The sequence below is a fragment of the Sciurus vulgaris genome (assembly GCF_902686455.1).
Source record: "Sciurus vulgaris genome assembly, chromosome: X".
Classification (NCBI taxonomy): Eukaryota; Metazoa; Chordata; class Mammalia; order Rodentia; family Sciuridae; genus Sciurus; species Sciurus vulgaris.
The window spans coordinates 21345897-21367036 of record NC_136471.1 but is presented as its reverse complement, the minus strand read 5'-3'; the positions used below and the strand labels follow the sequence as shown (position 1 = coordinate 21367036).

General features: G+C 46.2%; 1 protein-coding gene across 11 annotated transcripts in view; it reads right to left on the bottom strand.

The window, feature by feature from the left end:
• Positions 1–700: 700 nt before the first annotated feature.
• LOC306650612 (uncharacterized protein) overlaps positions 701–21140 on the bottom strand; it is a 219032-nt gene continuing 198592 nt past the window's right edge. Inside the window, exons 4-8 of one of the 11 annotated variants that reach the window (XR_013760968.1) lie at positions 16348–16494; positions 14013–14179; positions 7070–7217; positions 4657–4823; positions 3731–3835 (exon numbers count right to left, since the gene is read on the bottom strand). Coding sequence is in view for 3 of the 11 variants with exons in the window: in XM_079122702.1 (XP_078978828.1) it covers positions 4776–4823; positions 7070–7217; positions 16348–16494 (343 nt within the window). In the remaining 8 variants the exon portion in view is untranslated. Of the gene's footprint in view, positions 1214–3709; positions 3836–4656; positions 4824–7056; positions 7218–13019; positions 13173–13211; positions 13717–13997; positions 14180–16347; positions 16495–21140 lie in introns of those variants that run through there. The other 10 variants (XM_079122703.1, XM_079122702.1, XR_013760971.1 and 7 more) reach the window with 10 other exon arrangements.

Sequence of the window (21140 nt, the reverse complement as noted above, 5' to 3'; positions counted from 1 at the left end):
AGATGGCCACTCACCATCCATTCTGTCTTCTAGCATTACTGCAAGAAACCACTGCCACATCCAAGAACAGGAAGAAATACAACTATATTTTACTCTAAAATTTCGTAAGATTGGCTTTGACAATAAGAACACCATGTTTTCAAGGTGAATTTCTGCATAGGCTCCACTGAATACCAGGTTTCCAGGGGTAGGGTTGAGTGTCCGTCCTCCTTGCACTGCTGCCCTGGAAGAAGTTCCATTTCTTATCTTCCCTTCTCTTCAGGCTCACTGATGTCCTGACAATTAGGCCCACTGTGATCTACAGGACATGAACCTGATGCTGTTCCATGCCACCAGGAAACGATCTGTCCATGTGGTTGTCCCTGGTGGTAGAAGGGATTTGAGCACAACAGCATGGTGATGTCACCTAAGGGATTGCTATCTCTTGCTCCAAGGACCCGAACAAGAAGTAAGTATGCACAGTGCCTGCATTATCCTTTTAAGAGTCCCTCAGGTCCAGTCTGCACAGCCTAGCACAGAGGCCAGGCCCCAGGACTTCCTGTGGGAGGATCTCCTGGCCGCTGCCATTCCACTCCGGGCCCCTAGATCTGCAGGTTCTATGTGGAGCCAGAACACCAGTGTCCAGGGGTCCCTCAGGGCCCTAGGGGAGGCAAGGAGACCCAGTGGGAGCCCAAGCCTCTTGCCACTCCCTGTGCCCAGGTCTTCCCAACCGCTAGGCCTCCTGGGAAGGAGGCTTTCATGGCGCTGGGTGTCTGGAAACTGTGTCCTCACGATGGCAGTAGAGCTGCAGACATGGCCACCAGCCCTGGTCCTGAGCGCTCTTCTCCCGCCCTTCCTGTCTCAAAAAACGCCACCAGAGACAAAGGGTCCAGGAAATATGGCTGTGTTCTCCTCTGCCCTCTGGGATGGAACAAGCTGTGCAGGCTGCCTTTTTATTTTGGAATTCGAATTTGGAATTTGAGATCATTGAAAAGTTTTGAATTTTGAGACAGCATTTTGCATGTGGCTCTCATTGGCCTCCATCCTGAGACCACCTTCCTCACTGGGCCTGCAGTATGGAACTCATCAGAAACCACACTGGGCCTGAATCTGCTCTTCTGTCATCAGGACTGGGGTGCTGGTGGAACTTCCTCTTCCCCAGGATCTTGTCCATTCAGGTGTCACTTCCTTGACTCAGTGGGACAGGCTCTGGAGTTCTGGGAACATCATATTCCTCCTGGGGAGGATAAAGTCTCTGATGTGAGAAGACAAGAGGGGAAGCTGGGAAGCTGGAGGAGACCTTCTCTAGGAAACAACTCGCTAATGCAAGGGGTCTGATACTTGGCTGTGCTCCAACACAAGCACGCATCCAGGATTCCGTGTGTTTCTAGCCTTATGAACTGAAATGGAAAGCATAGTTTCTCATGTGCACTTACAGGCTGGCCTGATACTCATACTTTCTTTTGCATCCATTTCTATCTTTGTGTCCTTATTAAACATGAAAACATTTTCCTATGACATTAAATAGGCTTCTACTACTGACCATGACTTTATGGGGTTTCTGTCTTCATGTTTTATGGATAACTTTCCTCCTAATTTTATTTTATCACATGACTTACAGTATTGTCTCATTATAATACAGTTCTTTCTCTCTTTTTATTCCCTTCAACTGTATGTTCCCTGTAGGCCTTTTTATATATTGATTTTATTTAGACCCAGGTTTAAACACAGGGATGCCTCACCACTGATAATATTCTAAGGGCTTCCCACAAAAAGAGCTTGTTAAGTTTGTATTTTGAGACAGGGCTTTGATAAAGCACTTAGGGCCTCAGTCATTGCTGAGGCTGGCTCAAGCTGGCAATCCTCCTGCCTTGGCCTCTCACATTGCTGGGATTAGAGGTGTGGTTCCCCAAGCAGTGCTCAGAGCGATCTTTGACAAGGAGTAAGAAAATCAGGTTGCACCAAGGGGAAGAAAAGCACAAGCAGGAGACCATTCAAAGGAACCAAGAAAATTTGGATGTTTCTCCGGAATATTTAAATATATATGATCGTTATTCTAGATTATTCTCACTGGAGAAAAAGAAACCTATAATGCATTTGAATTAATGCTCATCATTGTCTGGAGCAGGTTTCTGGTGAACACAGCTTTCAGGAGCTGAGGACTACAAACCCCATGAACGTCAACCACATTTCACCTAAGGAACAGAGGTGAAACTGAAAGACACCCTCATGGACATGCTGTACACAAGTCGACAGTCTTAGTGGTTTTGATGGAACCTGCGGCCTTGAACAAACATGCAAATGACAGCATGAAGTATCTCTCAAAATGCAAGGTGTGTCCTCTGGAATCCCAGAAGTGAGAGGTCAATGGTATTTGGAAGAAGATCATGAGATTCCCAAGAAGAAGATGAATATTGCAGGGCTGAGGATTCATGCCTCAGTTTAATTGCAAATGAAAAACAAAACCAGAAAGGAATGCGAGACTGAAGGAAGAGGATCTAAGAATGAGCCCCGCTGGTCAACTTCAGTCAAAAGTTAAATACTTAAAAAAATAAAAAAAAAAAAAAGAAAAGAAACAATAAAATGAAAAGGCACCATTAAGAACGTGTTCTAGCGAAAGAGGCAAAACTCAGGACTTCTGGTCCCTGGTGACTTTGTCTCCAGCTGGCATTTGTATGGCCAGGAAGGGCAGCAGAAGAGCACTCAGGATCAGGGCTGGTGGCCTTGTCTGGCCCTGTGCCACCATCATGAGGAAATAGTTACCAAGCAGTCTGCTGCATTAGCACCTGCTTCCCAGGAGGCCTAGCTTCTGGGGAAGATCTGGCTTTTGTGTAGCCAGCTGGAAGCGGCTTGGGCTCCAAGCTGGGCCTCTTTGCCTTCTCCAGGTGCCCTGAGGGAGGCCTGGGCACTGGTCCTCTGCCTGCATAGAACTGGGACAGGGAGAAGAAACAAACAGATCAGCAGCAGCAAAGATGGTGACACAAGGCGGAAGTGGTGGGCCAGGCCTTGGTACTGAGGTGTGTGGACTGCACCAGAGAAACCCACTCAAAGGCTGAAGCAGGTTCCTGGGGGCACTTCCCTTGAATTCCTCCCCTTGGAGCAAGACACACAAGGCCTTTTGTGATCTCACTGTCCTAGAGCCCATGGATCCCTCCTCATAGCTGGGTGAGAACAGCAGGACAGGACAGTCTTAGGGACACCTGTGTATTCAAACTCGTGCCCCTTGTTGAACAGATTCTAAAAGACTCTGCATTTGTGCTTTGGCCCCGACTGGCCCCAGCAAAACCTGGCTATGCCCCACTGGGATCTCGGCCCAACAGACTTGCTACTGGTCCTGGCTGGCTTATCTGCCAGTCTTTCATGCAGAAAGTGCTCTTGAGGTGGGATTCTCTGAAAAGGTTTCCTTAACTAGACTTGCCTCCCGTGCCTTGTTTGTGCCCCTCCAGCAAGAGAAGAAAAGAAAGAAAAATTGTGAGAGGAGAAAAACTCTCCAGAAGCTATAGCTGCCTTGCATTTTGTTCAATTTCAGGAAATGTGCTCCCCTGCTGAGATTCTGCTTTGGGTTCCAGTGACATCAATGTGAGATCTAATGTACAAAGTCCTGTGATTCATCCTACAACCACATTGGAAGACAAAACAGAACAAAACAAAAAAAGTAAAAACTTAAAAAGTTCAAAAAGGAAAAGCACAATGCAACAGTCGCTCACCCACTGGCCTCGTCTCGTCTCTATGCACCCGTTTTCCACATAACCAAGTCTTCCCCTTTCTGCTCTTCACTCAGCCTTCTTTCTTGGGCCTTTCCTCTTGGGCTCCCATTGTCTCCTGCTCTTGGATGCCAAAGCTCAGGTGTGCTCGCCTAGGAGGAGTAGGAAATGTTTACTCCAAGGCCTAGGGAAGAGGGCATGTAGGCCCCAGGATACTTGGTTGTCAGCCTGACTCACTTCCTCCCCAGGTCCCCTGCTCTCCTCCTCCATATTCAGACCCAGCCTCTAGGCAGGATAGGCCCCTGGGAGGCCTACATTAGGTGCAGCTCTCACAGGAGGGTCCAGATGGCTCAGGACTGAATGCTCAATAATCCGTCCTTGCAGCTGTGACAACAGCAGGAATGGCCACTACTGGTGGTCATTCCATGCTCCGTCCTGCTGTCCCTGAAGCTCCAGCTTCTACAAAGCAAGACTGCAGTTATGCTTTGCTCTCTCCTGGCCTCAGACAACCAGGCTGGGAGGCCTCCATTGGTAACTGAACCCTCAGACTTCCAGGGGTCCTGTCTTGCTCAGCTGCTAGCCCTTGCCTGTAGGATGGCTACGGGTGGAACCTCTCCAAGGGATTTCCTCAGGATGGCAGTATTGCCCCACAAGAGAGAGCTAGCTTCTTCTTTCCAGGTGTTCTGTTACTTCCACTCAGTTTGAACAAGGAAGGAAGGAAGACAGACAAGCCAATAATTCCCAGAAATGATGGCTCCTTGCATGTTTCTTCCACTTTTGATGTGTAACATGCTTCACCCTTAAAATTTTGTTTTTCCTTTCCCGTGGATACCAAACTGAGAACTAATAGGGAAGACCTTGGTTTCCTTGCCCAGGAAAGAAAGTTAGGGAGGAAGGATCAGGAAAAGTAATGTCTGGCAAGTTGGCCACACTGTCCTCGAACTTGAGACCCTCCTACCTAAGCTTTCTGTACGTGATTCCTTTCACTTTTCATGAGAAACCACTGAGGGCCTGAACCTACTCTTCTGTCATCAGGACTCTGGTCCTCATGGAATTAATTTTCCCCAGGATCTTGTCCCTTCAGGTCCTCATTTACAGGGTGTTACTGGTCCTGGAGTTTCCTGAGCATCCAATAGTCTCCTAAAGGAGGATAAAGTCCACAAACGAAAGCAGACAACTGGGAAAGCTCTGGAAACTGGAGGTGATTTATTCTAGCTAACAACTCACCATTCCAAGGGGTCTGTCACTCGGCTATGTTCCAAGACAAGCAGGGATTCTAGGATTCCTACTGTTCAATCCTTATAAACCGAATTGGAGGCAATATTTTCTCATGTGCAGTGTGAGGAGGGCATGATACTCATGATGAGCTCTGTATCCTTTTCTATCATTGTCTCCTCATTAAACATGAAAAGATGACATTTTCCCCTGGCAAGAAATACGCTTCCCCTATTGATGTGAATATATGGGCACTGTATGTCTATATTTTGTAGTCTATTGTTTAAATTTTATTTCACTTATTTTTTCGATATATGCATTCCAGTGTGGCCTCAGTGAGAGCTCAGATGAAAAAGAAAGGACAGAGAAGCTGGAAACTGCTGCACAGGCACCACGATTGCCCCACGTCCTGAACAACGTGGGGAAACCACGAAGGAGAATCACAGAATACATAAGCATTTTTCAAGAAGAGCAATCAATTAAATTAAAAGCATCACTGAGACCTAGTTTGTCTCCAAATAACTGCGAAAGCACAGGGCGGCCATGTTTCCTGGTGGTTTTCTCTCCTGGTGGCGTTTTTTCAGACCGCCAGGGCGGGAGAGGAGCGCGCAGGAGCAGGGCTGGTGGCCAAGCTGGAGCAATACCGCCATCGTGAGGCCCCAGTTTCAAGGGGCCCTGCGCCATTACAGCCTCCTTCCCAGGCGGCCCAGCTGCGGGCACGACGTGGCTTTGTGGAGGAGTTGGCAGAGGCTTGGGCAGCGATCTGGGCCTCTTGCCTTCTCCCCGGGCCCCGAGGGAGACCTGGGCCCTGGCGCGCTCTCAGCAGAGAACCTGGAGAGCCAGGGGCCCCCAGAGGACCGGCTGCAGCAGGAGACTGGTCACCGGAAGTCGGGGGGGGCTTGGCACCGTGCTGGGTGCTCAGGAGCCAAGGGACCCACTTGGGGCTAGGCAGAGGTCGCCCTGGCTCAAGGTGTCCAGCGGGAGGAGGAACTCAGTTCCCTGAAGTGGCGGCTGGCGGCATCATTTTTGGCAGAAGGGGAAGCGAGCCAGTACTTGGCCCAGTGTCCCCTGAGGGAGCGTGTTGCTCTCTGACGCCCTAAGTGGGCATTTCCCCTGTAATCAGCTGTGGAGGCCCAGGCTTGCTGGGTGCGCCGGCTGTTGCTATCTACAGAACTATGAGTCTTTATGTGGATCATGAGCTCCTGAGAAGCGCCCTTCCTTGCAGTTAGTGCCCCCAGAGGAAAGGGTTTCTGTCACCGACTATGAGCAAAGTGTCCATTCTAGGGGCTCATCAGCTGCAGGATGTCAGGCTTCAAGTGCAGGTGCCCTTCTATGGCTTCCCTCATGTCCTGTTCTTCAAATGATAGACTATTGACTGCAGACATGAGTGTTTAATATGCAAAATGTCAATTATTTGGGAATCATTCATTTATTCTTCAATATTAAAATGACAATTTTACAATCCAGTGAAAGAAACACTTTCTGGATTCTGTCAAATTAAAAAAAAAAAGGAAACAAAACAAAACAAAAAAAATGGCTAATGCAGACTCTTCCGGTTAACAGCCTTGTGTTCTTTCCCTTGGAGCAATAGCAAGCATGCCCTTTTTTGATGGCACGGTGCTTTGGCATTTGGATCCCTCCTACAAGTGTTGAGGGACAGGTCTGTTCAGTGTCACGTATGTGCTCATTCCTGGTGTCCATCACCACCCAGGTTCAACACCAAGACACTGCATTTGTGCTTTGCCTCTGCCTGGGTCACACAAAGAGATGGGGAGGGTCAGCCTCAAGCTGGCCCTGTTGGACCTCCCACATGCCGGCCTTCCTCACCTGCAGGGGCTTTAGTGCAGGAAGAGCTCTGGGCTCTGTGTTTTCAGAAACTATGTGTCAGGATGGCAGTATTGCCCCACAAAACAGATCACCTTGCCTGCAGGTGTTTTGCCTGTGCCCATCCAATGGGGGGAAAATTCCAGAAGACAGGAAATGAGTCACTAAGGCTACCTGGCATTTGGTCCATTTCAGAAAATATGTTCCACATCTAAAATTTGTCTTTTTGCCTTCATTGGATATCAATGTGAGATCTAATGTGCAAAGTGCTGGATTTTTAATACGCAGAGTGAGTGAGAAAAAAGGACACACTTCGAAAAAACAGACTTAATACTTTAGGCACTCACCCCGTTGGCATCTTCTCCCTTCCAAAACTCAGTTTCCACGTGATCCAGTCTTCCCATTTCTGCTCTCCACTCAACCTTCTTTCCCCAGCCATTCCTCATGGCATCTGATGGTCTTGGGCTCTTGGAGGCAAACATCAGGTATCCTTGCCTAGGAAGGAGATGAAAATGTTTACAGCAAGGGCTGGGGAAGCGGGAATGCAGGCATGAGGCAGGTTGTCACCCTGACTCCCATCCTTCCCAGGTCCCCTGGAGGACTCCTCCCTATTCAGACCCAGGCTCTAGGCAGGCTGGGCCCCCTGGGGGCCTGTGTGAGGTGCAGCTCTCACAGGAGGGTCCAGAGAGCTCGCCACTTAATATGGCTCTACAATCCCACCACGAGTGACACCTGCATGGGACTGACTGTAAATTCTTAGAGCACAGGTGACACATGTTCTATCATGGCTTCATCAGCTAACATCACAGCCCCAGCGTTTACCCATATCATATACTGGCCTGTGACTCTCTTCCATGGATGTCCCACCTATGTGTATTCCTGGTTTTCACTAGGGATCCCTTCTATCTCTTCTCTTTGATCACTGGGAGGTGGAACTTCCAAGGGATTCAGAAAATAGCCATGTTTTGATTGACAGAAAACTAGTACCATAAAACATCATATAAGACACCCTGTGATTGACTGTTTCATGTGCGTTTCTTCAACATATCCATACAATCTTCTATGTTGACCTAGAGTTCCTAAAATCGATTTACATTTCAATTACATGGAGTCATGCATTCTTTTGACACCCTAATTTCACTTCTGATTCTGGGTAGTGTCATTAAACTTTGCAAGACTAGGGTGACAGGAACGTTGAAACCATTCATAAAGGTCTCATTTATTGGGCTGGTCTTTAGAAAGCATTTTGTGTTTTAACAGTTTTTTCACATAAAATCCTTCATTGGTTATATCTATATATACATTGATAAAATATATATGCTTAATGCAATACATCCTCTCTCCATATTTTTTTCACTGTGTTCTTATTTACTAATATGTGGTGATATACATAGTTCTACTGTTTTAAAAGTTATGAATACAATAAAATATTAAAGACATTAATACACATAGAGTTGCTGTTTTAAAGTATATATATGAAATTATTATACATAGTATTTATATTATAATACAACCACAATCCTAGATTTATGATTCTCCTCTCTACATATTGTATTAAAATCTAAGTACACACTAGAGCAGCATTGAGTTTCCTAAAATTCCTACATTCACAAAACAGGGCAAGATAGAAAAAGGCCATGCCTTTCCAATTCAGTTACCAACGGGAATGCCCCCAGAGAACCTTGACCAGGATAGGACCTCCGTCCATATGCTGCTTCAGACTTTCATTAATGTCTCTATCTATTTACAAATAAATAAGACTAAAGATATAAATCCCTAGCCCCCAAGTCAGATTGCATTATAATCCTTCCGATACTGACCATCAGCACACAAATATACAACTTTAAAATGAAGTTGCAAGCTGTGCAGTGTGGTGCATACCTCTAATGACAGGCAATAGAGAGGCTGAAGCAAGAGGATTACACATTCAAAGCCAGACTCAACAATTAAGCACGGGTTAAGCAATTCAGCAAACCCTGTCTGTCTCAAAAAAAAAAAAAAAAGAAAAAAAAGAAAAAGTGAAACACGGGTTATGGCTGAGTGGTTAAAAGCTCCTGTGTTTAATACATTGCATCAAAAAAAAAAAGTTTCATATGCACAGGAATGGCCGTACCTACACATAGCACATGTACTTCTATTCATAGGAAAAGGTAAGCACGTGTATTTTCACACAGTCTGCAGCATCATCTTTCACCACTGACATGGATCCACATCAATATCTAGTTTAGAATGCTTGAAACCTAGGGAAGGAATATCCCAGCAAGGCCAGTCCCACCACAAAAACTTCCATAAGAGGTGAATACAGGGGCAAGGAATGCTTGTACACACTTGGTGGGATGGAATAGGAGCACACAAACAGTGGAGATCAGTATGCAGGTTTCTCCAAAACAGGGGTGGGAACCACCATTCCAGCCAGCTACAGCATTTTGTGTATTTACCCAATGGAATGATAACACCAGCACGCCGTGGTGATACACGGGTACCCATCTTGAAGGCGGCACAATTCACAAGTCATAGATCCAGCTTCTGCAAAACATTCTTGTTGTGAGTACGATTCCAGATCATTGAAATATTACCTCTTACTCTGCTGGCTGCCTCTTCATGTTGCCGATCACATCCCTAGAGGCAAAAAGAGATGGCCTCCCACCATCCATTCTGTCTTCTCTCATTTCTGCAAGAAACCATTGCCACATCCAAGCACAGGAAGACTCACGTCTATATTTTCCTCTGAAATTTGATAGGATTGGCTTTGACAATAAAAACGCTGATGGATTTAGGGGAATATTTGCACAGTTTCCAGCGAATAACAGCTTTGCAAGGGTAGGGTTGAGTGTCCGTTCTCCTTGCACATCGGCTTCCCGGGAAGAAGTCCAATACTTCTCTGGCCTTCTCCTCAGGCCCTCCTGGCCTCCACACAATTGGGCCCGCCTGTGACCTACTGGACCCACAGTGATGCTGCCCTATGCCACCTAGAACTGCCCTGTACTTGTGGTTGTCCCTGGTGGTAGAAGGGATTTCAGCACAACAGCATGGTGACGTCACCTAAGGGATTGCTATCTCTTGCTCCAGGGACCCTGAACAAGAAGTAAGTATGCACAGTGCCTGCATTATCCTTTTAAGAGTCCCCTCAGGTCCGGTCTGCACAGCCTAGCACTCAAGCACAGCCCCAGGACTTCCTGTGGGAGGATCTCCTGGCCGCTGCCATACCACTCCGGGCCCCTAGCTCTGCAGGTTCTATGTGGAGCCAGAGCGCCAGTGTCCAGGGGTCCCTCAGGGCCCTAGGAGAAGGAAGAAGACCCAGTGGGAGCCCAAGCCTCTTGCCACTCCCTGTGCCCAGGTCTTCCCAACCGCTAGGCCTCCTGGAAGGAGGCTTTCAGGACGCTGGGTGTCTGGAAACTGTGTCCTCACGATGGCAGTAGAGCTGCAGACATGGCCACCAGCCCTGGTCCTGAGCGCTCTTCTCCCGCCCTTCCTGTCTGAAAAAACGCCACCAGAGACAAAGACTCAAGGAAACATGGCTGCCTTCTCTTCTGCCCTCTGGGATGGAACAAGCTGTGCAGGCTGCCTTTTATTTTGGAGTTTGGACTTGAATTTGAAATCATTGAAAAGTTTTGAATTTTGAGACAGCATTTTGCATGTGGCTCACATTGGCCTCGAACCTCAGACCACCTTCCTCACTGGGCCTCCAGTATGGGACTCATCAGAAACCACACTGGGCCTGAATCTGCTCTTCTGTCATCAGGATTGGGGTGCTGGTGGAACTTCCTCTTCCCCAGGATCTTGTCCATTCAGGTGTCACTCCTTGACTCAGTGGGACAGGCTCTGGAGTTCCTGGAACACCAAATTCCCTCCTGGGAGGATAAAGTCCTTGATGTGAGAAGACAATTGAGGAAGCTGGGAAGCTGGAGGAGACCTTCTCTAGGAAACAACTCGCCAATGCAAGGGGTCTGCCACCTGGCTGTGCTCCCAGACAAGCAGGATTCCTCGTGTTTCTAGCCTTATGAACCCAATGGGAGGCCATAGTTTCCCATGGGAAGTCACAGGGTGCCTGATACTTATACTTACACTTGCATCCATTTCTATCTTTGTGTCCTTATTAATCATGAAAACATTTTCCAATGACATTACATAGGCTTCTACTACTGACCATGACTTTATGGGGTTTCTGTCTTCATGTGTTCTGTGGATAATTTTTCCTCATAAATTTTATTTTATCATATGACTTACAGTATTGCCCCATTACAAGACAGGTCTTTCTCTTTTTTTATTCCCTTCAACTGTATGTTCCCTGTAGGCCTTTTTATATTGATTTTATTTAGACCCAGATTAAACACAGGGATGCCTAACCACTATAATATTCTATGAGCTTCCCCAAAAAGAGCTTGTTAAGTTTGTATTTTGAGACAGGGCTTGATAAAGCACTTAGGGCCTCAGTCATTGCTGAGGCTGGCCTCAAGCTGGCAATCTCCTGCCTTGGCCTCTCACATTGCTGGGATTAGAGGTGTGGTTCCCCAAGCAGTGCTCAGGAGCGATCTTTGACAAGGAGTAAGAAAATCAGGTTGCCCAAGGGGAAGAAAAGCACAAGCAGGAGACCATTCAAAGGAACCAAGAAAATTTGGATGTTTCTCCGGAATATGTTAAATATATATGACCGTTATTCTAGATTTAGTCTCACTGGAGAAAAAGAAACCTATAATGCATTTGAATTAATGCTCATCATTGTCTGGAGCAGGTTTCTGGTGAACACAGCTTTCAGGAGCTGAGGACTACAAACCCCATGAACGTCAACCACATTTCACCTAAGGAACAGAGGTGAAACTGAAAGACACCCTCATGGACATGCTGTACACAAGTCGACAGTCTTAGTGGTTTTGATGGAACCTGCGGCCTTGAACAAACATGCAAATGACAGCATGAAGTATCTCTCAAAATGCAAGGTGTGTCCTCTGGAATCCCAGAAGTGAGAGGTCAATGGTATTTGGAAGAAGTTCATGATTCCCAAGAAGAGGAGTAATAATGCAGGGCTGAGGATTCATGCCTCAGTTTAATTGCAAATGAAAAACAAAACCAGAAAGGAATGCGAGGCTGAAGCAAGAGGATCTAAGAATGAGTCCAGGCTGGTCAACTTCTCTCAAAAGTTAAATACTTAAAAGAAAAAAAAAAAAAAAAAAAAAGAAAATATAAATGAAAGGCACCATTTAGAACGTGTTCTAAACGAAGGAGGCAAAACTCAGGACTTCTGGTCCCTGGTGACTTTGTCTCCAGCTGGCATTTGTATGGACAGGAAGGGCAGCAGAAGAGCACTCAGGATCAGGGCTGGTGGCCTTGTCTGGCCCTTGCCACCATCATGAGGAAATAGTTACCAAGCAGTCTCTGCATGGACCTGCTTCCCAGGAGGCCTAGCTTCTGGGGAAGATCTGGCTTTTGTGTAGCCAGCTGGAAGCGGCTTGGGCTCCAAGCTGGGCCTCTTTGCCTTCTCCAGGTGCCCTGAGGGAGACCTGGGCACTGGTCCTCTGCCTGCATAGAACTTTGACAGGGAGAGGAAACAAACACATCAGCAGCAGAAGGAGATGGTGACACAGGCGGAAGTGGTGGGCCAGGCCTTGGTACTGAGGTGTGTGGACTGCACCAGAGAAACCCACTCAAAGGCTGAAGCAGGTTCCTGGGGGCACTTCCCTTGAGTTCCTCCCCTTGGAGCAAGACACACAAGGCCTTTTGTGATCTCACTGTCCTAGAGCTCATGGATCCCTCCTCATAGCTGTGAGAACAGCAGGACAGGACCGTCTTAGGGACACCTGTGTATTCAAACTCGGTGCCCCTTGTTGAACAGATTCTAAAAGACTCTGCATTTGTGCTTTGGCCCCGACTGGCCCCAGCAAAACCTGGCTATGCCCCACTGGGATCTCGGCCCAACAGACTTGCTACTGGTCCTGCCTGGCTTATCTGCCAGTCTTTCAGGCAGAAAGGGCTCTTGAGGTGGGATTCTCTGAAAAGGTTTCCTTAACTAGACTTGCCTCCCGTGCCTTGTTTGTGCCCCTCCAGCATGAAAAGAAAAAGAAAAATTGTGAGAGGAGAAAAACTCTCCAGAAGCTATAGCTGCTCTTGCATTTTGTTCAGTTTCAGGAAATGTGCTCCCCTGCTGAGATTCTGCTTTGGGTTCCAGTGACATCAATGTGAGATCTAATGTACAAAGTCCTGTGATTCATCCTAGGACCACACTGGAAGACAAAACAGAACAAAACAAAAAAAGTAATAACCTAAAATGTTGAAAGAGGAAAAGCACAATGCCACAGTCACTCACCCACGGGCCTCGTCTCGTCTCTATGCACCCATTTTCCACATAACCAAGCCTTCCCCTTTCTGCTCTTCACTCAGCCTTCTTTCTCGGGCCTTTCCTCTTGGGCTCCCATTGTCTCCTGCTCTTGGATGCCAAAGCTCAGGTGTGCTCGCCTAGGAGGAGTAGGAAATGTTTACTCCAAGGCCTAGGGAAGAGGGCATGTAGGCCCCAGGATACTTGGTTGTCAGCCTGACTCACTTCCTCCCCAGGTCCCCTGCTCTCCTCCTCCATATTCAGACCCAGCCTCTAGGCAGGATAGGCCCCTGGGAGGCCTACATTAGGTGCAGCTCTCACAGGAGGGTCCAGATGGCTCAGGACTGAATGCTCAATAATCCGTCCTTGCAGCTGTGACAACAGCAGGAATGGCCACTACTGGTGGTACCTGTATGCTCAGTCCTGCTATCCCTAAAGCTCCAGCTTCTACACTGCAAGACTGCAGTTATGCTTTGCTCTCTCCTGGCCTCAGACAACAGGCTGGGAGGCCTCCATTGGTAACTGAACCCTCAGAATCCCAGGGGTCCTCTCTTGCTCATCTGCTAGGCCTTGCCTGCAGGAGGGGGTAGGGGTGGAGCCTCTCCAAGGGATTTCCTCAGGATGGCAGTATTGCCCCACAAGAGAGAGCTAGCCTTCTTCCTTCCAGGTGTTCTGTTACTTCCACTCAGTTTGAACAAGGAAGGAAGGAAGGAAGGAAAGAAGACAGACAAGCCAATAATTCCCAGAAATGATGGCTCCTTGCATGTTTCTTCCACTTTTGATGTGTAACATGCTTCACCCTTAAAATTTTGTTTTTCCCTTCCAGTGGATACCAAAGTGAGAACTAATAGGGAAGACCTTGGTTCCCATGGCCAGGAAAGAAAGAAAGTTAGGGAGGAAGGGTGGAAGGAAAAGCAAATTCTGGCAAATTGGTCATACTGGCCTTGAACTTGAAACCCTCCTACCTCAGTTTTTTGTACCTGATTCCTTTCACTTTTCATGAGAAACCAGCCAAGACCTGAATCTACTCCTCAGTCATCAGGACTCTGGTTCTTGTGGAATTAATTTTCCCCAGGATCTTGTCCCTTCAGGTCCTCATTTACAGGGTGTTACTGGTCCTGGAGTTTCCTGAGCATCCAATTCTCTCCTAAAGAGGATAAAGTCCATGAACGGAAGCAGACAACTAGGAAAGCTCTGGAAACTGGAGGTGATTTATTCTAGCTAACAAGTCACCATTCCAAGGGGTCTGTCACTGAGATATGCTCCAAGACAAGCAGGGATTCTGGGCTTCCTCGTGTTCTAGCTTATGAACCGAATTGGAGGCAATAATTTTTCATGTGCAGTGTGAGGAGGGCATGGTAGTCATGATGAGCTCTCTATCCTTTTCTATCATTGTCTCCTCATTAAACATGAGAACAATTTTCCCATTGCAAGAAATAAGCTTCCCCTATTGATTGTGAATATATGGGCACTGTATGTCTACATTCTGTAGTCCACTGTTTACATTTCATTTCACTCTTTCGTGGATATATGCATTCCACTCTGGCCTCACTGAGAGCTCAGATGAAAAAGGAAAGGATAGAGAGGCTGGAAGCTGCTGCACAGGCACCACATTTGCCCCACGTCCTGACAAAAGTGGGTAACCGTGTCGGAGAATCACAGAATACATAAGCATTTTTCAAGAAAAGCAGAGATGGACGGAAAAGCAGCACTGAGACTAGTTTGTCTCCAGGGAACTGGGGAAAGCACAGGGCCCATGTTTCCTGGTGGTTTTCTCTCCTGGTGGCGTTTTTTCAGACCGCCAGGGCGGGAGAGGAGCGCGCAGGAGCAGGGCTGGTGGCCAAGCTGGAGCAATACCGCCATCGTGAGGCCCCAGTTTCAAGGGGCCCTGCGCCATTACAGCCTCCTTCCCAGGAGGCCCGCTGCGGGCACGACGTGGCTTTGTGGAGGAGTTGGGAGAGGCCTGGGCAGCGATCTGGGCCTCTTGCCTTCTCCCCGGGCCCGACGGAGACCTGGGCCCTGGCGCGCTCTCAGCAGAGAACCTGGAGAGTCAGGGGCCCCCAGAGGACGGGCTGAGCAGGAGACTGGTCACCGGAAGTCGTTGGGCGGGGCCTGGGCACTGAGCTGAGTGGACAGTAATCAAGGGACCCACTCAGGGGCCTAGGGCAAAGGTCGCAGGGGCTCAAGGTTCCCAGCATGTGGAGGAGCTCAGTTCCCTCAAGGTGTGGCTGGCAGAAGAGGAAGCGCAGCCAGTACTTGGCCCAGTGTCTCCTAGAGGGGAGCATGTTGCTCTCTGCCACCCTAAGGGGGCATTTTCCCTGTAATGAGCTGTGGAGGCCCAGGCTTGCTGGGTGCGCCTGGCTGTTACTAATCTTCGGAACTATGAGTCTTTCTGTGGCTCATGAGCTCCTGCGAAGCGCCCTTCCTCGCAGTAGTGCCCCCAGAGGAAAGGGTTTCTGTCACCGATTATGAGCAAAGTGTCCATTCTAGGGGCTATATCAACTGTGGGACTATACACTATTGACTGCAGACATGAGTGTTTAATATGCAAATCGTTAATTATTTGGGAATAGGTCATTTATTCTTTAATATTAAAATGACAACGATAGAATACAGTGAAATAAACACTTTCTGGAGTTTGTCAAATTTAAAAAAAAAAAAGAAAATCCTAAAGAGGCTCTTCCAGTTAACAGCCTTGTGTTCTTCCCCTTGGAGCATCAGCAAGCTTGCCCTTTCTTAATGGCATGGTGCTTTGGTACTTGGATCCCTCCTACAAGATTTGAGGGACAGGTCTCTTCTGGTGGCAACTTGTGCTCTTTCCTGGTGTCCATCACCACACAGGATCAACACCAAGACTCTGCATTTGTGCTTTGCCTCTGCCTGGGTGACACAAACAGGTTGTGAGGCCCAGCCTGAAGCTGGCCCAATTGGACCTGCCACAGGACAGCCTGCCTCACCATGCAGAGGCTTTAGTGCAGGAGGAGCTCTGGGCTCTGTGTTTTCAGAAACTATGTATCAGGATGGCAGTATTGCCCCACAAAACAGAGATAGCCTTGCCTCCATGGGCTTTGCCTGTTCCCATCCAATGGAAGGAAAATTCCAGAAGATAGGAAATACTTCAGTCACTAAGGCTACCTGGCATTTGGTCCCATTCGAGAAAATATGTTCCACATCTAAAATTTGGCTTTCAGCTTCCATTAGATATCAATATGAGATCTCATATACAAAGCCCTGGATTCCATGATATTTAATACACAAACTGAGTGACAAAAAAGGACACACTTCAAAAACAAACTTATGAACTAGGGCACTCACCGGTTGGGCATCTTCTCCCTTCCAGAACTCAGTTTCCACGTGATCCAGTCTTCCCATTTCATCTCTCCACTCAACCTTCTTTTCCAGTGATTCCTCATGGCATCTGATGGTTTTGGGCTCCTGGAGGCAAACCTCAGGTATCCTTGCCTAGGAAGGAGATGAAAATGTTTACAGCAAGGGCTGGGGAAGTGGGAATGCAGGCAGGAGGCAACTTGGTTGTCACCCTGACTCCCATCCTTCCCAGGTCCCCTGGAGGACTCCTCCCTATTCAGACCCAGGCTCTAGGCAGGGCTGGGCCCCCTGGGAGGCCTGTGTGAGGTGCAGCTCTCCCAGGGAGGGTCCAGAGAGCTCACCACTGAATGTGGCTCTACAATCCCCACCACGAGTGACACCTGCATGGGACTGACTGTAAATTCTTAGAGCACAGGTGACACATGTTCTATCATGGCTTCATCAGCTAACATCACAGCCCCAGCGTTTACCCATATCATATACTGGCCTGTGACTCTTTCCCATGGCTTTCCCACCTATGTGTATTCCTGGTTTTCACTAGAGATCCCTTCTATCTCTTCTCTTTGATCACTGGGAGGTGGAACTCGAAAAATGATGCAGAAAATAGCCATGTTTTGATTGAGAGAAAACCTTACCATAAAACATCATGTAACACACACACCATCTTTGACTTATCCAAGTCCCATTGTTTCAACACGTCCATACAAACATCTATGCAGACAGAGAATTCTACATGTTACCTCTACATGTAAAGGCTACATGTTAAAATGGCTGCAACTTCAACACATTTAAACTTGTATTCAAAAGATTGATTCATACTCTAAAGATCAGTTTGATCTCAATCAGGGGTAAACTGTATATTTTAGTATCTGTTAGTGCTTTACAAAGCATATTAGTAGGCCGTCATCCTATAAATAGATCATAAATAAAAGGGTAAAAATAACTTACAAAGTTAAAAGCAGTAAAGCTAAATCCCAATACTGTTACTTTAAGACTGAGAAGACTGGCTTGCTGGATCTTTAGGACCCAGACTAAAATTAAGATCAAAATGTCAAGAAAACCAATAGTTGCCTCGCACCCCTCTGAGTTAGCTTAAACCCAAGGAACAAAGGGAAGAGCTTTCCACTTCTGGTTCACACTGACCTCCCTATCAGGGAAATTACTGGGACCCAAAAAGAAAGCCAACAGGGCACATCCTGCAAAGAGGAGGGTCACTGGAAAGGGAAGATATCCCTGATGCTTCCAAGGAAGCCACATGGTCAGCAAGACCTTGACCCACCCTAGCAGAGATGGCACTGGCGAAGAGAGAGGCTGCTCACAAGGTCCCCAAGAGTAACCCCCAAGGGAACTCAGCTGACTCTTTAACAACACATAGGAAAGAGGTCAATTTGAGTTGCTTGTTCTTAAACTCCAGCAGAAACAGGTAAACCCCAAACATAGCCATTCCTGGATATGTTAAAAAACAAAACAAACGTTATTTTAATGTAACTTGAGATGTACACTTGTATTTGTCCCCGAAAAATATGTAAGACTTGAGGTGACAAAGAAAGGATCTTAGAGAAAAATGCCTGATAACTATTAAGAGAACCTACTAGAGTCATAATTTTTTCGTGAGTTTAAGGCCTACAGCTCTTCCTAACCTCCCACACAGGGTGCTTAATCAATGTTGCTAGTATGATTCTCTTGCCCTAAGTAACAAAGATAAAGGGATGTCTACTGAACACAGAGGTCATGCCAATAAGAAGATATTTTTAAAAATCACATGACATTAGTTAACTCAACTAAATGCTGTGTTTACCTTTCTGATACCTCCTACAATGTTAAGGATTTACAAATAAGGACTTCCCACCCCCCCCCCCCAGCCTTGTTAGACTATGTTAGGCCTTGTTATGGAGAGATCTTCTTAGCTCTTCCACCTCCTGAACCAGACTTTTACTCCTTGATGGACCCGATTTCTAAAAGGGGACTCCAAATTGCTTATCTCACCCCCATGTCACCCCTCTCAGCTAGAAGCAGCAAGAGCTGTCATCGCCCTTTTCCCTACAGAAGGAACAAGTCCCTAAAATTAGAAGGGAGATAAAATTACAGTGAGAGTAGAAGGTAATTGAGTCAAAACACAAAATGGAGGCTGATTTGGGTCCAGAAAGTTGGAAACCACCTCTGAGAGATTAAAATGTGAGTGTTCCAGAGCCCTTTTCTACACCCTTACCAAGATAACCTGTTCCTACTCTAACCTGTTGCTAAGTCTATCCAACAGGTTCAACTTAGGAGAGAACCAGCCCCAAGAGACCATTGGTTTCCAATACCCATTCCAGCCAGGAGACTATGTCTAGGTCAAATGGTCCCAGAGAGCAGGATTAATTCCCCTCTGGAGTGGAAGGGACCTTACTCACAACATGGATTCATCACATATGAGTGAAGACAACAGAAAAATGGACATCCCTCAGAGACCCCAACCACCCTCTAACGAAAAGACTAAAAAATGCTAATCATTGATCATGTTTTTTTCTCTTGCTTAAACTATGCTATAAGGCCTGAGATGCTAAGACAACATATTTTGTTGGTCAAATTAATGCATATGCACGGCCATTACAAAGCCTGACCTAATTTAAAAGATAAATCAAGCATTTGATTGTTTCCAGAAAAAGGTGGGAATGTTATGGCCAGGCTATATGGAGAATGAACAAACAGACTTCATTTTAAGCTGAGATTCCACGTCATGTGGGAAAAGTTTCTCCCGTGGGAACACCCAACTCTGTACCCATCAACAGGTGATTAGCATAGCATGTTTGGCAACACTAAATGGCAATTCTTATATAATGTAAACTATTCTCTTTTTGGGTCACATTTCTCTTGGACAATGTACTCTGTCAGAGAAGGAGTGTCTAGATGTTAGTAACCATTCTTACCTGGTACCTAACTAAGGTTGTTTAGACCCACTTCTCATTCTGCATATGATTTTGGATCTAACGGTGTTAGTCTGCAGTGGTGAATCACAGCAAGATTCATTTATGATTGAAATACTGATACGTCAGGCAGTTTTTGCTGCTTATCGATCCCCTGGTGTTTACCAATTTGTCTGCTGTGATGACCTGCAGTCTGCCAGCATATCGAAGCCTTTTTTGAGAGCAGATTGCCCACTGTCAGGCGTCTATCATCCGCCATTTGCCTGCCTCTCGCCTGTCCATCGCCTGCCTTACTCCTATCCATCACCCAGCGCTCGAGGTTCACCTGCCGATCTTCCGACAATAGTCAGCAAACTGATCGCCAACTGCCAGTGGAGCACCAGCTGCCTGCTGCTGCCTGGAAGTTCACTGTCACAGTACCTGCAGGTTTGATTACAAGTGGCTGCCGCCATTTTGAGACAACAGGAAGACATAGGATAGTAAATATTTATGCCCCAAACAATGGTGCATCCCTGTACATCAAACAAATCCCTCTCAATTTCAAGAATCACATAGACCACAACACAATAATTCTGGGCGACTTTAACGCACCACTTGTCACCACGAGATAGATCTTCCAAACAAAATCCCACCAAAGAAACCATAGAACTCAATAACACAATCAATAACCTAGACTTAATAGACATATATAGAATATTCCATCCATCAACGAGCGGATTCACTTTCTTCTCAGCAGCACATGGAACCTTCTTGAAAATAGAACATATGTTATGCCACAAAGCAGCCCTTAGGAAATGCAAAAAAATAGATACTGCCTTGTGTTCTATCAGATCACAATGGCCTGAGAGTAGAAATCAATGACAAAATAAAAAAAGGAAATTACTCCAACACTTGGAGACTAAATAATATGCTATTGAATGAAACATGGATAACAAAAAACATCAGGGAGGAGATTAAAAAATTTTTAGAGGTCAATGAGAATGATGATACAACATATCAAAATCTCTGGGACACTATGAAAGTGGTACTAAGAGGAAAATTCATTGCATGGAGCACATTCCAGAAAAGAATGAAAAGTCAACAATTAAACGACCTAACATTACAGCTCAAAGCCCTAGAAAAAGAAGAACAGAATAACAGCAAAAGTAGAAGAAGACAGGAAATAATTAAAATCAGAGCTGAAATCAATGAAATTGAAACAAAGGAACTATTCAAAAAATTGACAAAACAAAAAGTTGGTTCTTTGAGAAAGTAAACAAAATAGACAAACCCTTAGCCACGCTAACAAAGAGGAGAGAGAAGACTCGAATTACTAAAATACACAATGCAAAAGGAAATATGACAGACACCACTGAGATACAGAACATAATGACAAGCTACTTTGAAAATCTGTATTCAAAAAAAACAGAAACTACCAAAGTCATTGACAATTTCTAGAGACATATGCTCTTCCCAATCTGGACCAGGAGGCCATACACGATTTCAACAGATCAATATCAAGCAATGAAATAGAAGAAGCCATTAAAAATCTACCATCCAAGAAAAGCCCAGGACCAGATGGATTCTCATCCGAGTTCTACAAGACCTTCAAAGAAGAACTCATTCCAATACTTCTCAAAGTATTCCAGGAAGTAGAAAAGGAGGGTACCCTACCAAACTCATTCTATGAAGCTAATATCACCCTCATACCCAAACCAGTAAAAGACACATCAAGGAAAGAAAATTTTATACCAATATCCTTGATGAATATACATGCAAAGATCCTTAACAAAATATTGGCAAACCGTATCCAAAAACATATTAAGAAAATTGTGCACCACAATCAAGTGGAGTTCATCCCTAGAATGCAAGGATATTTCAACATTTGTAAATCAA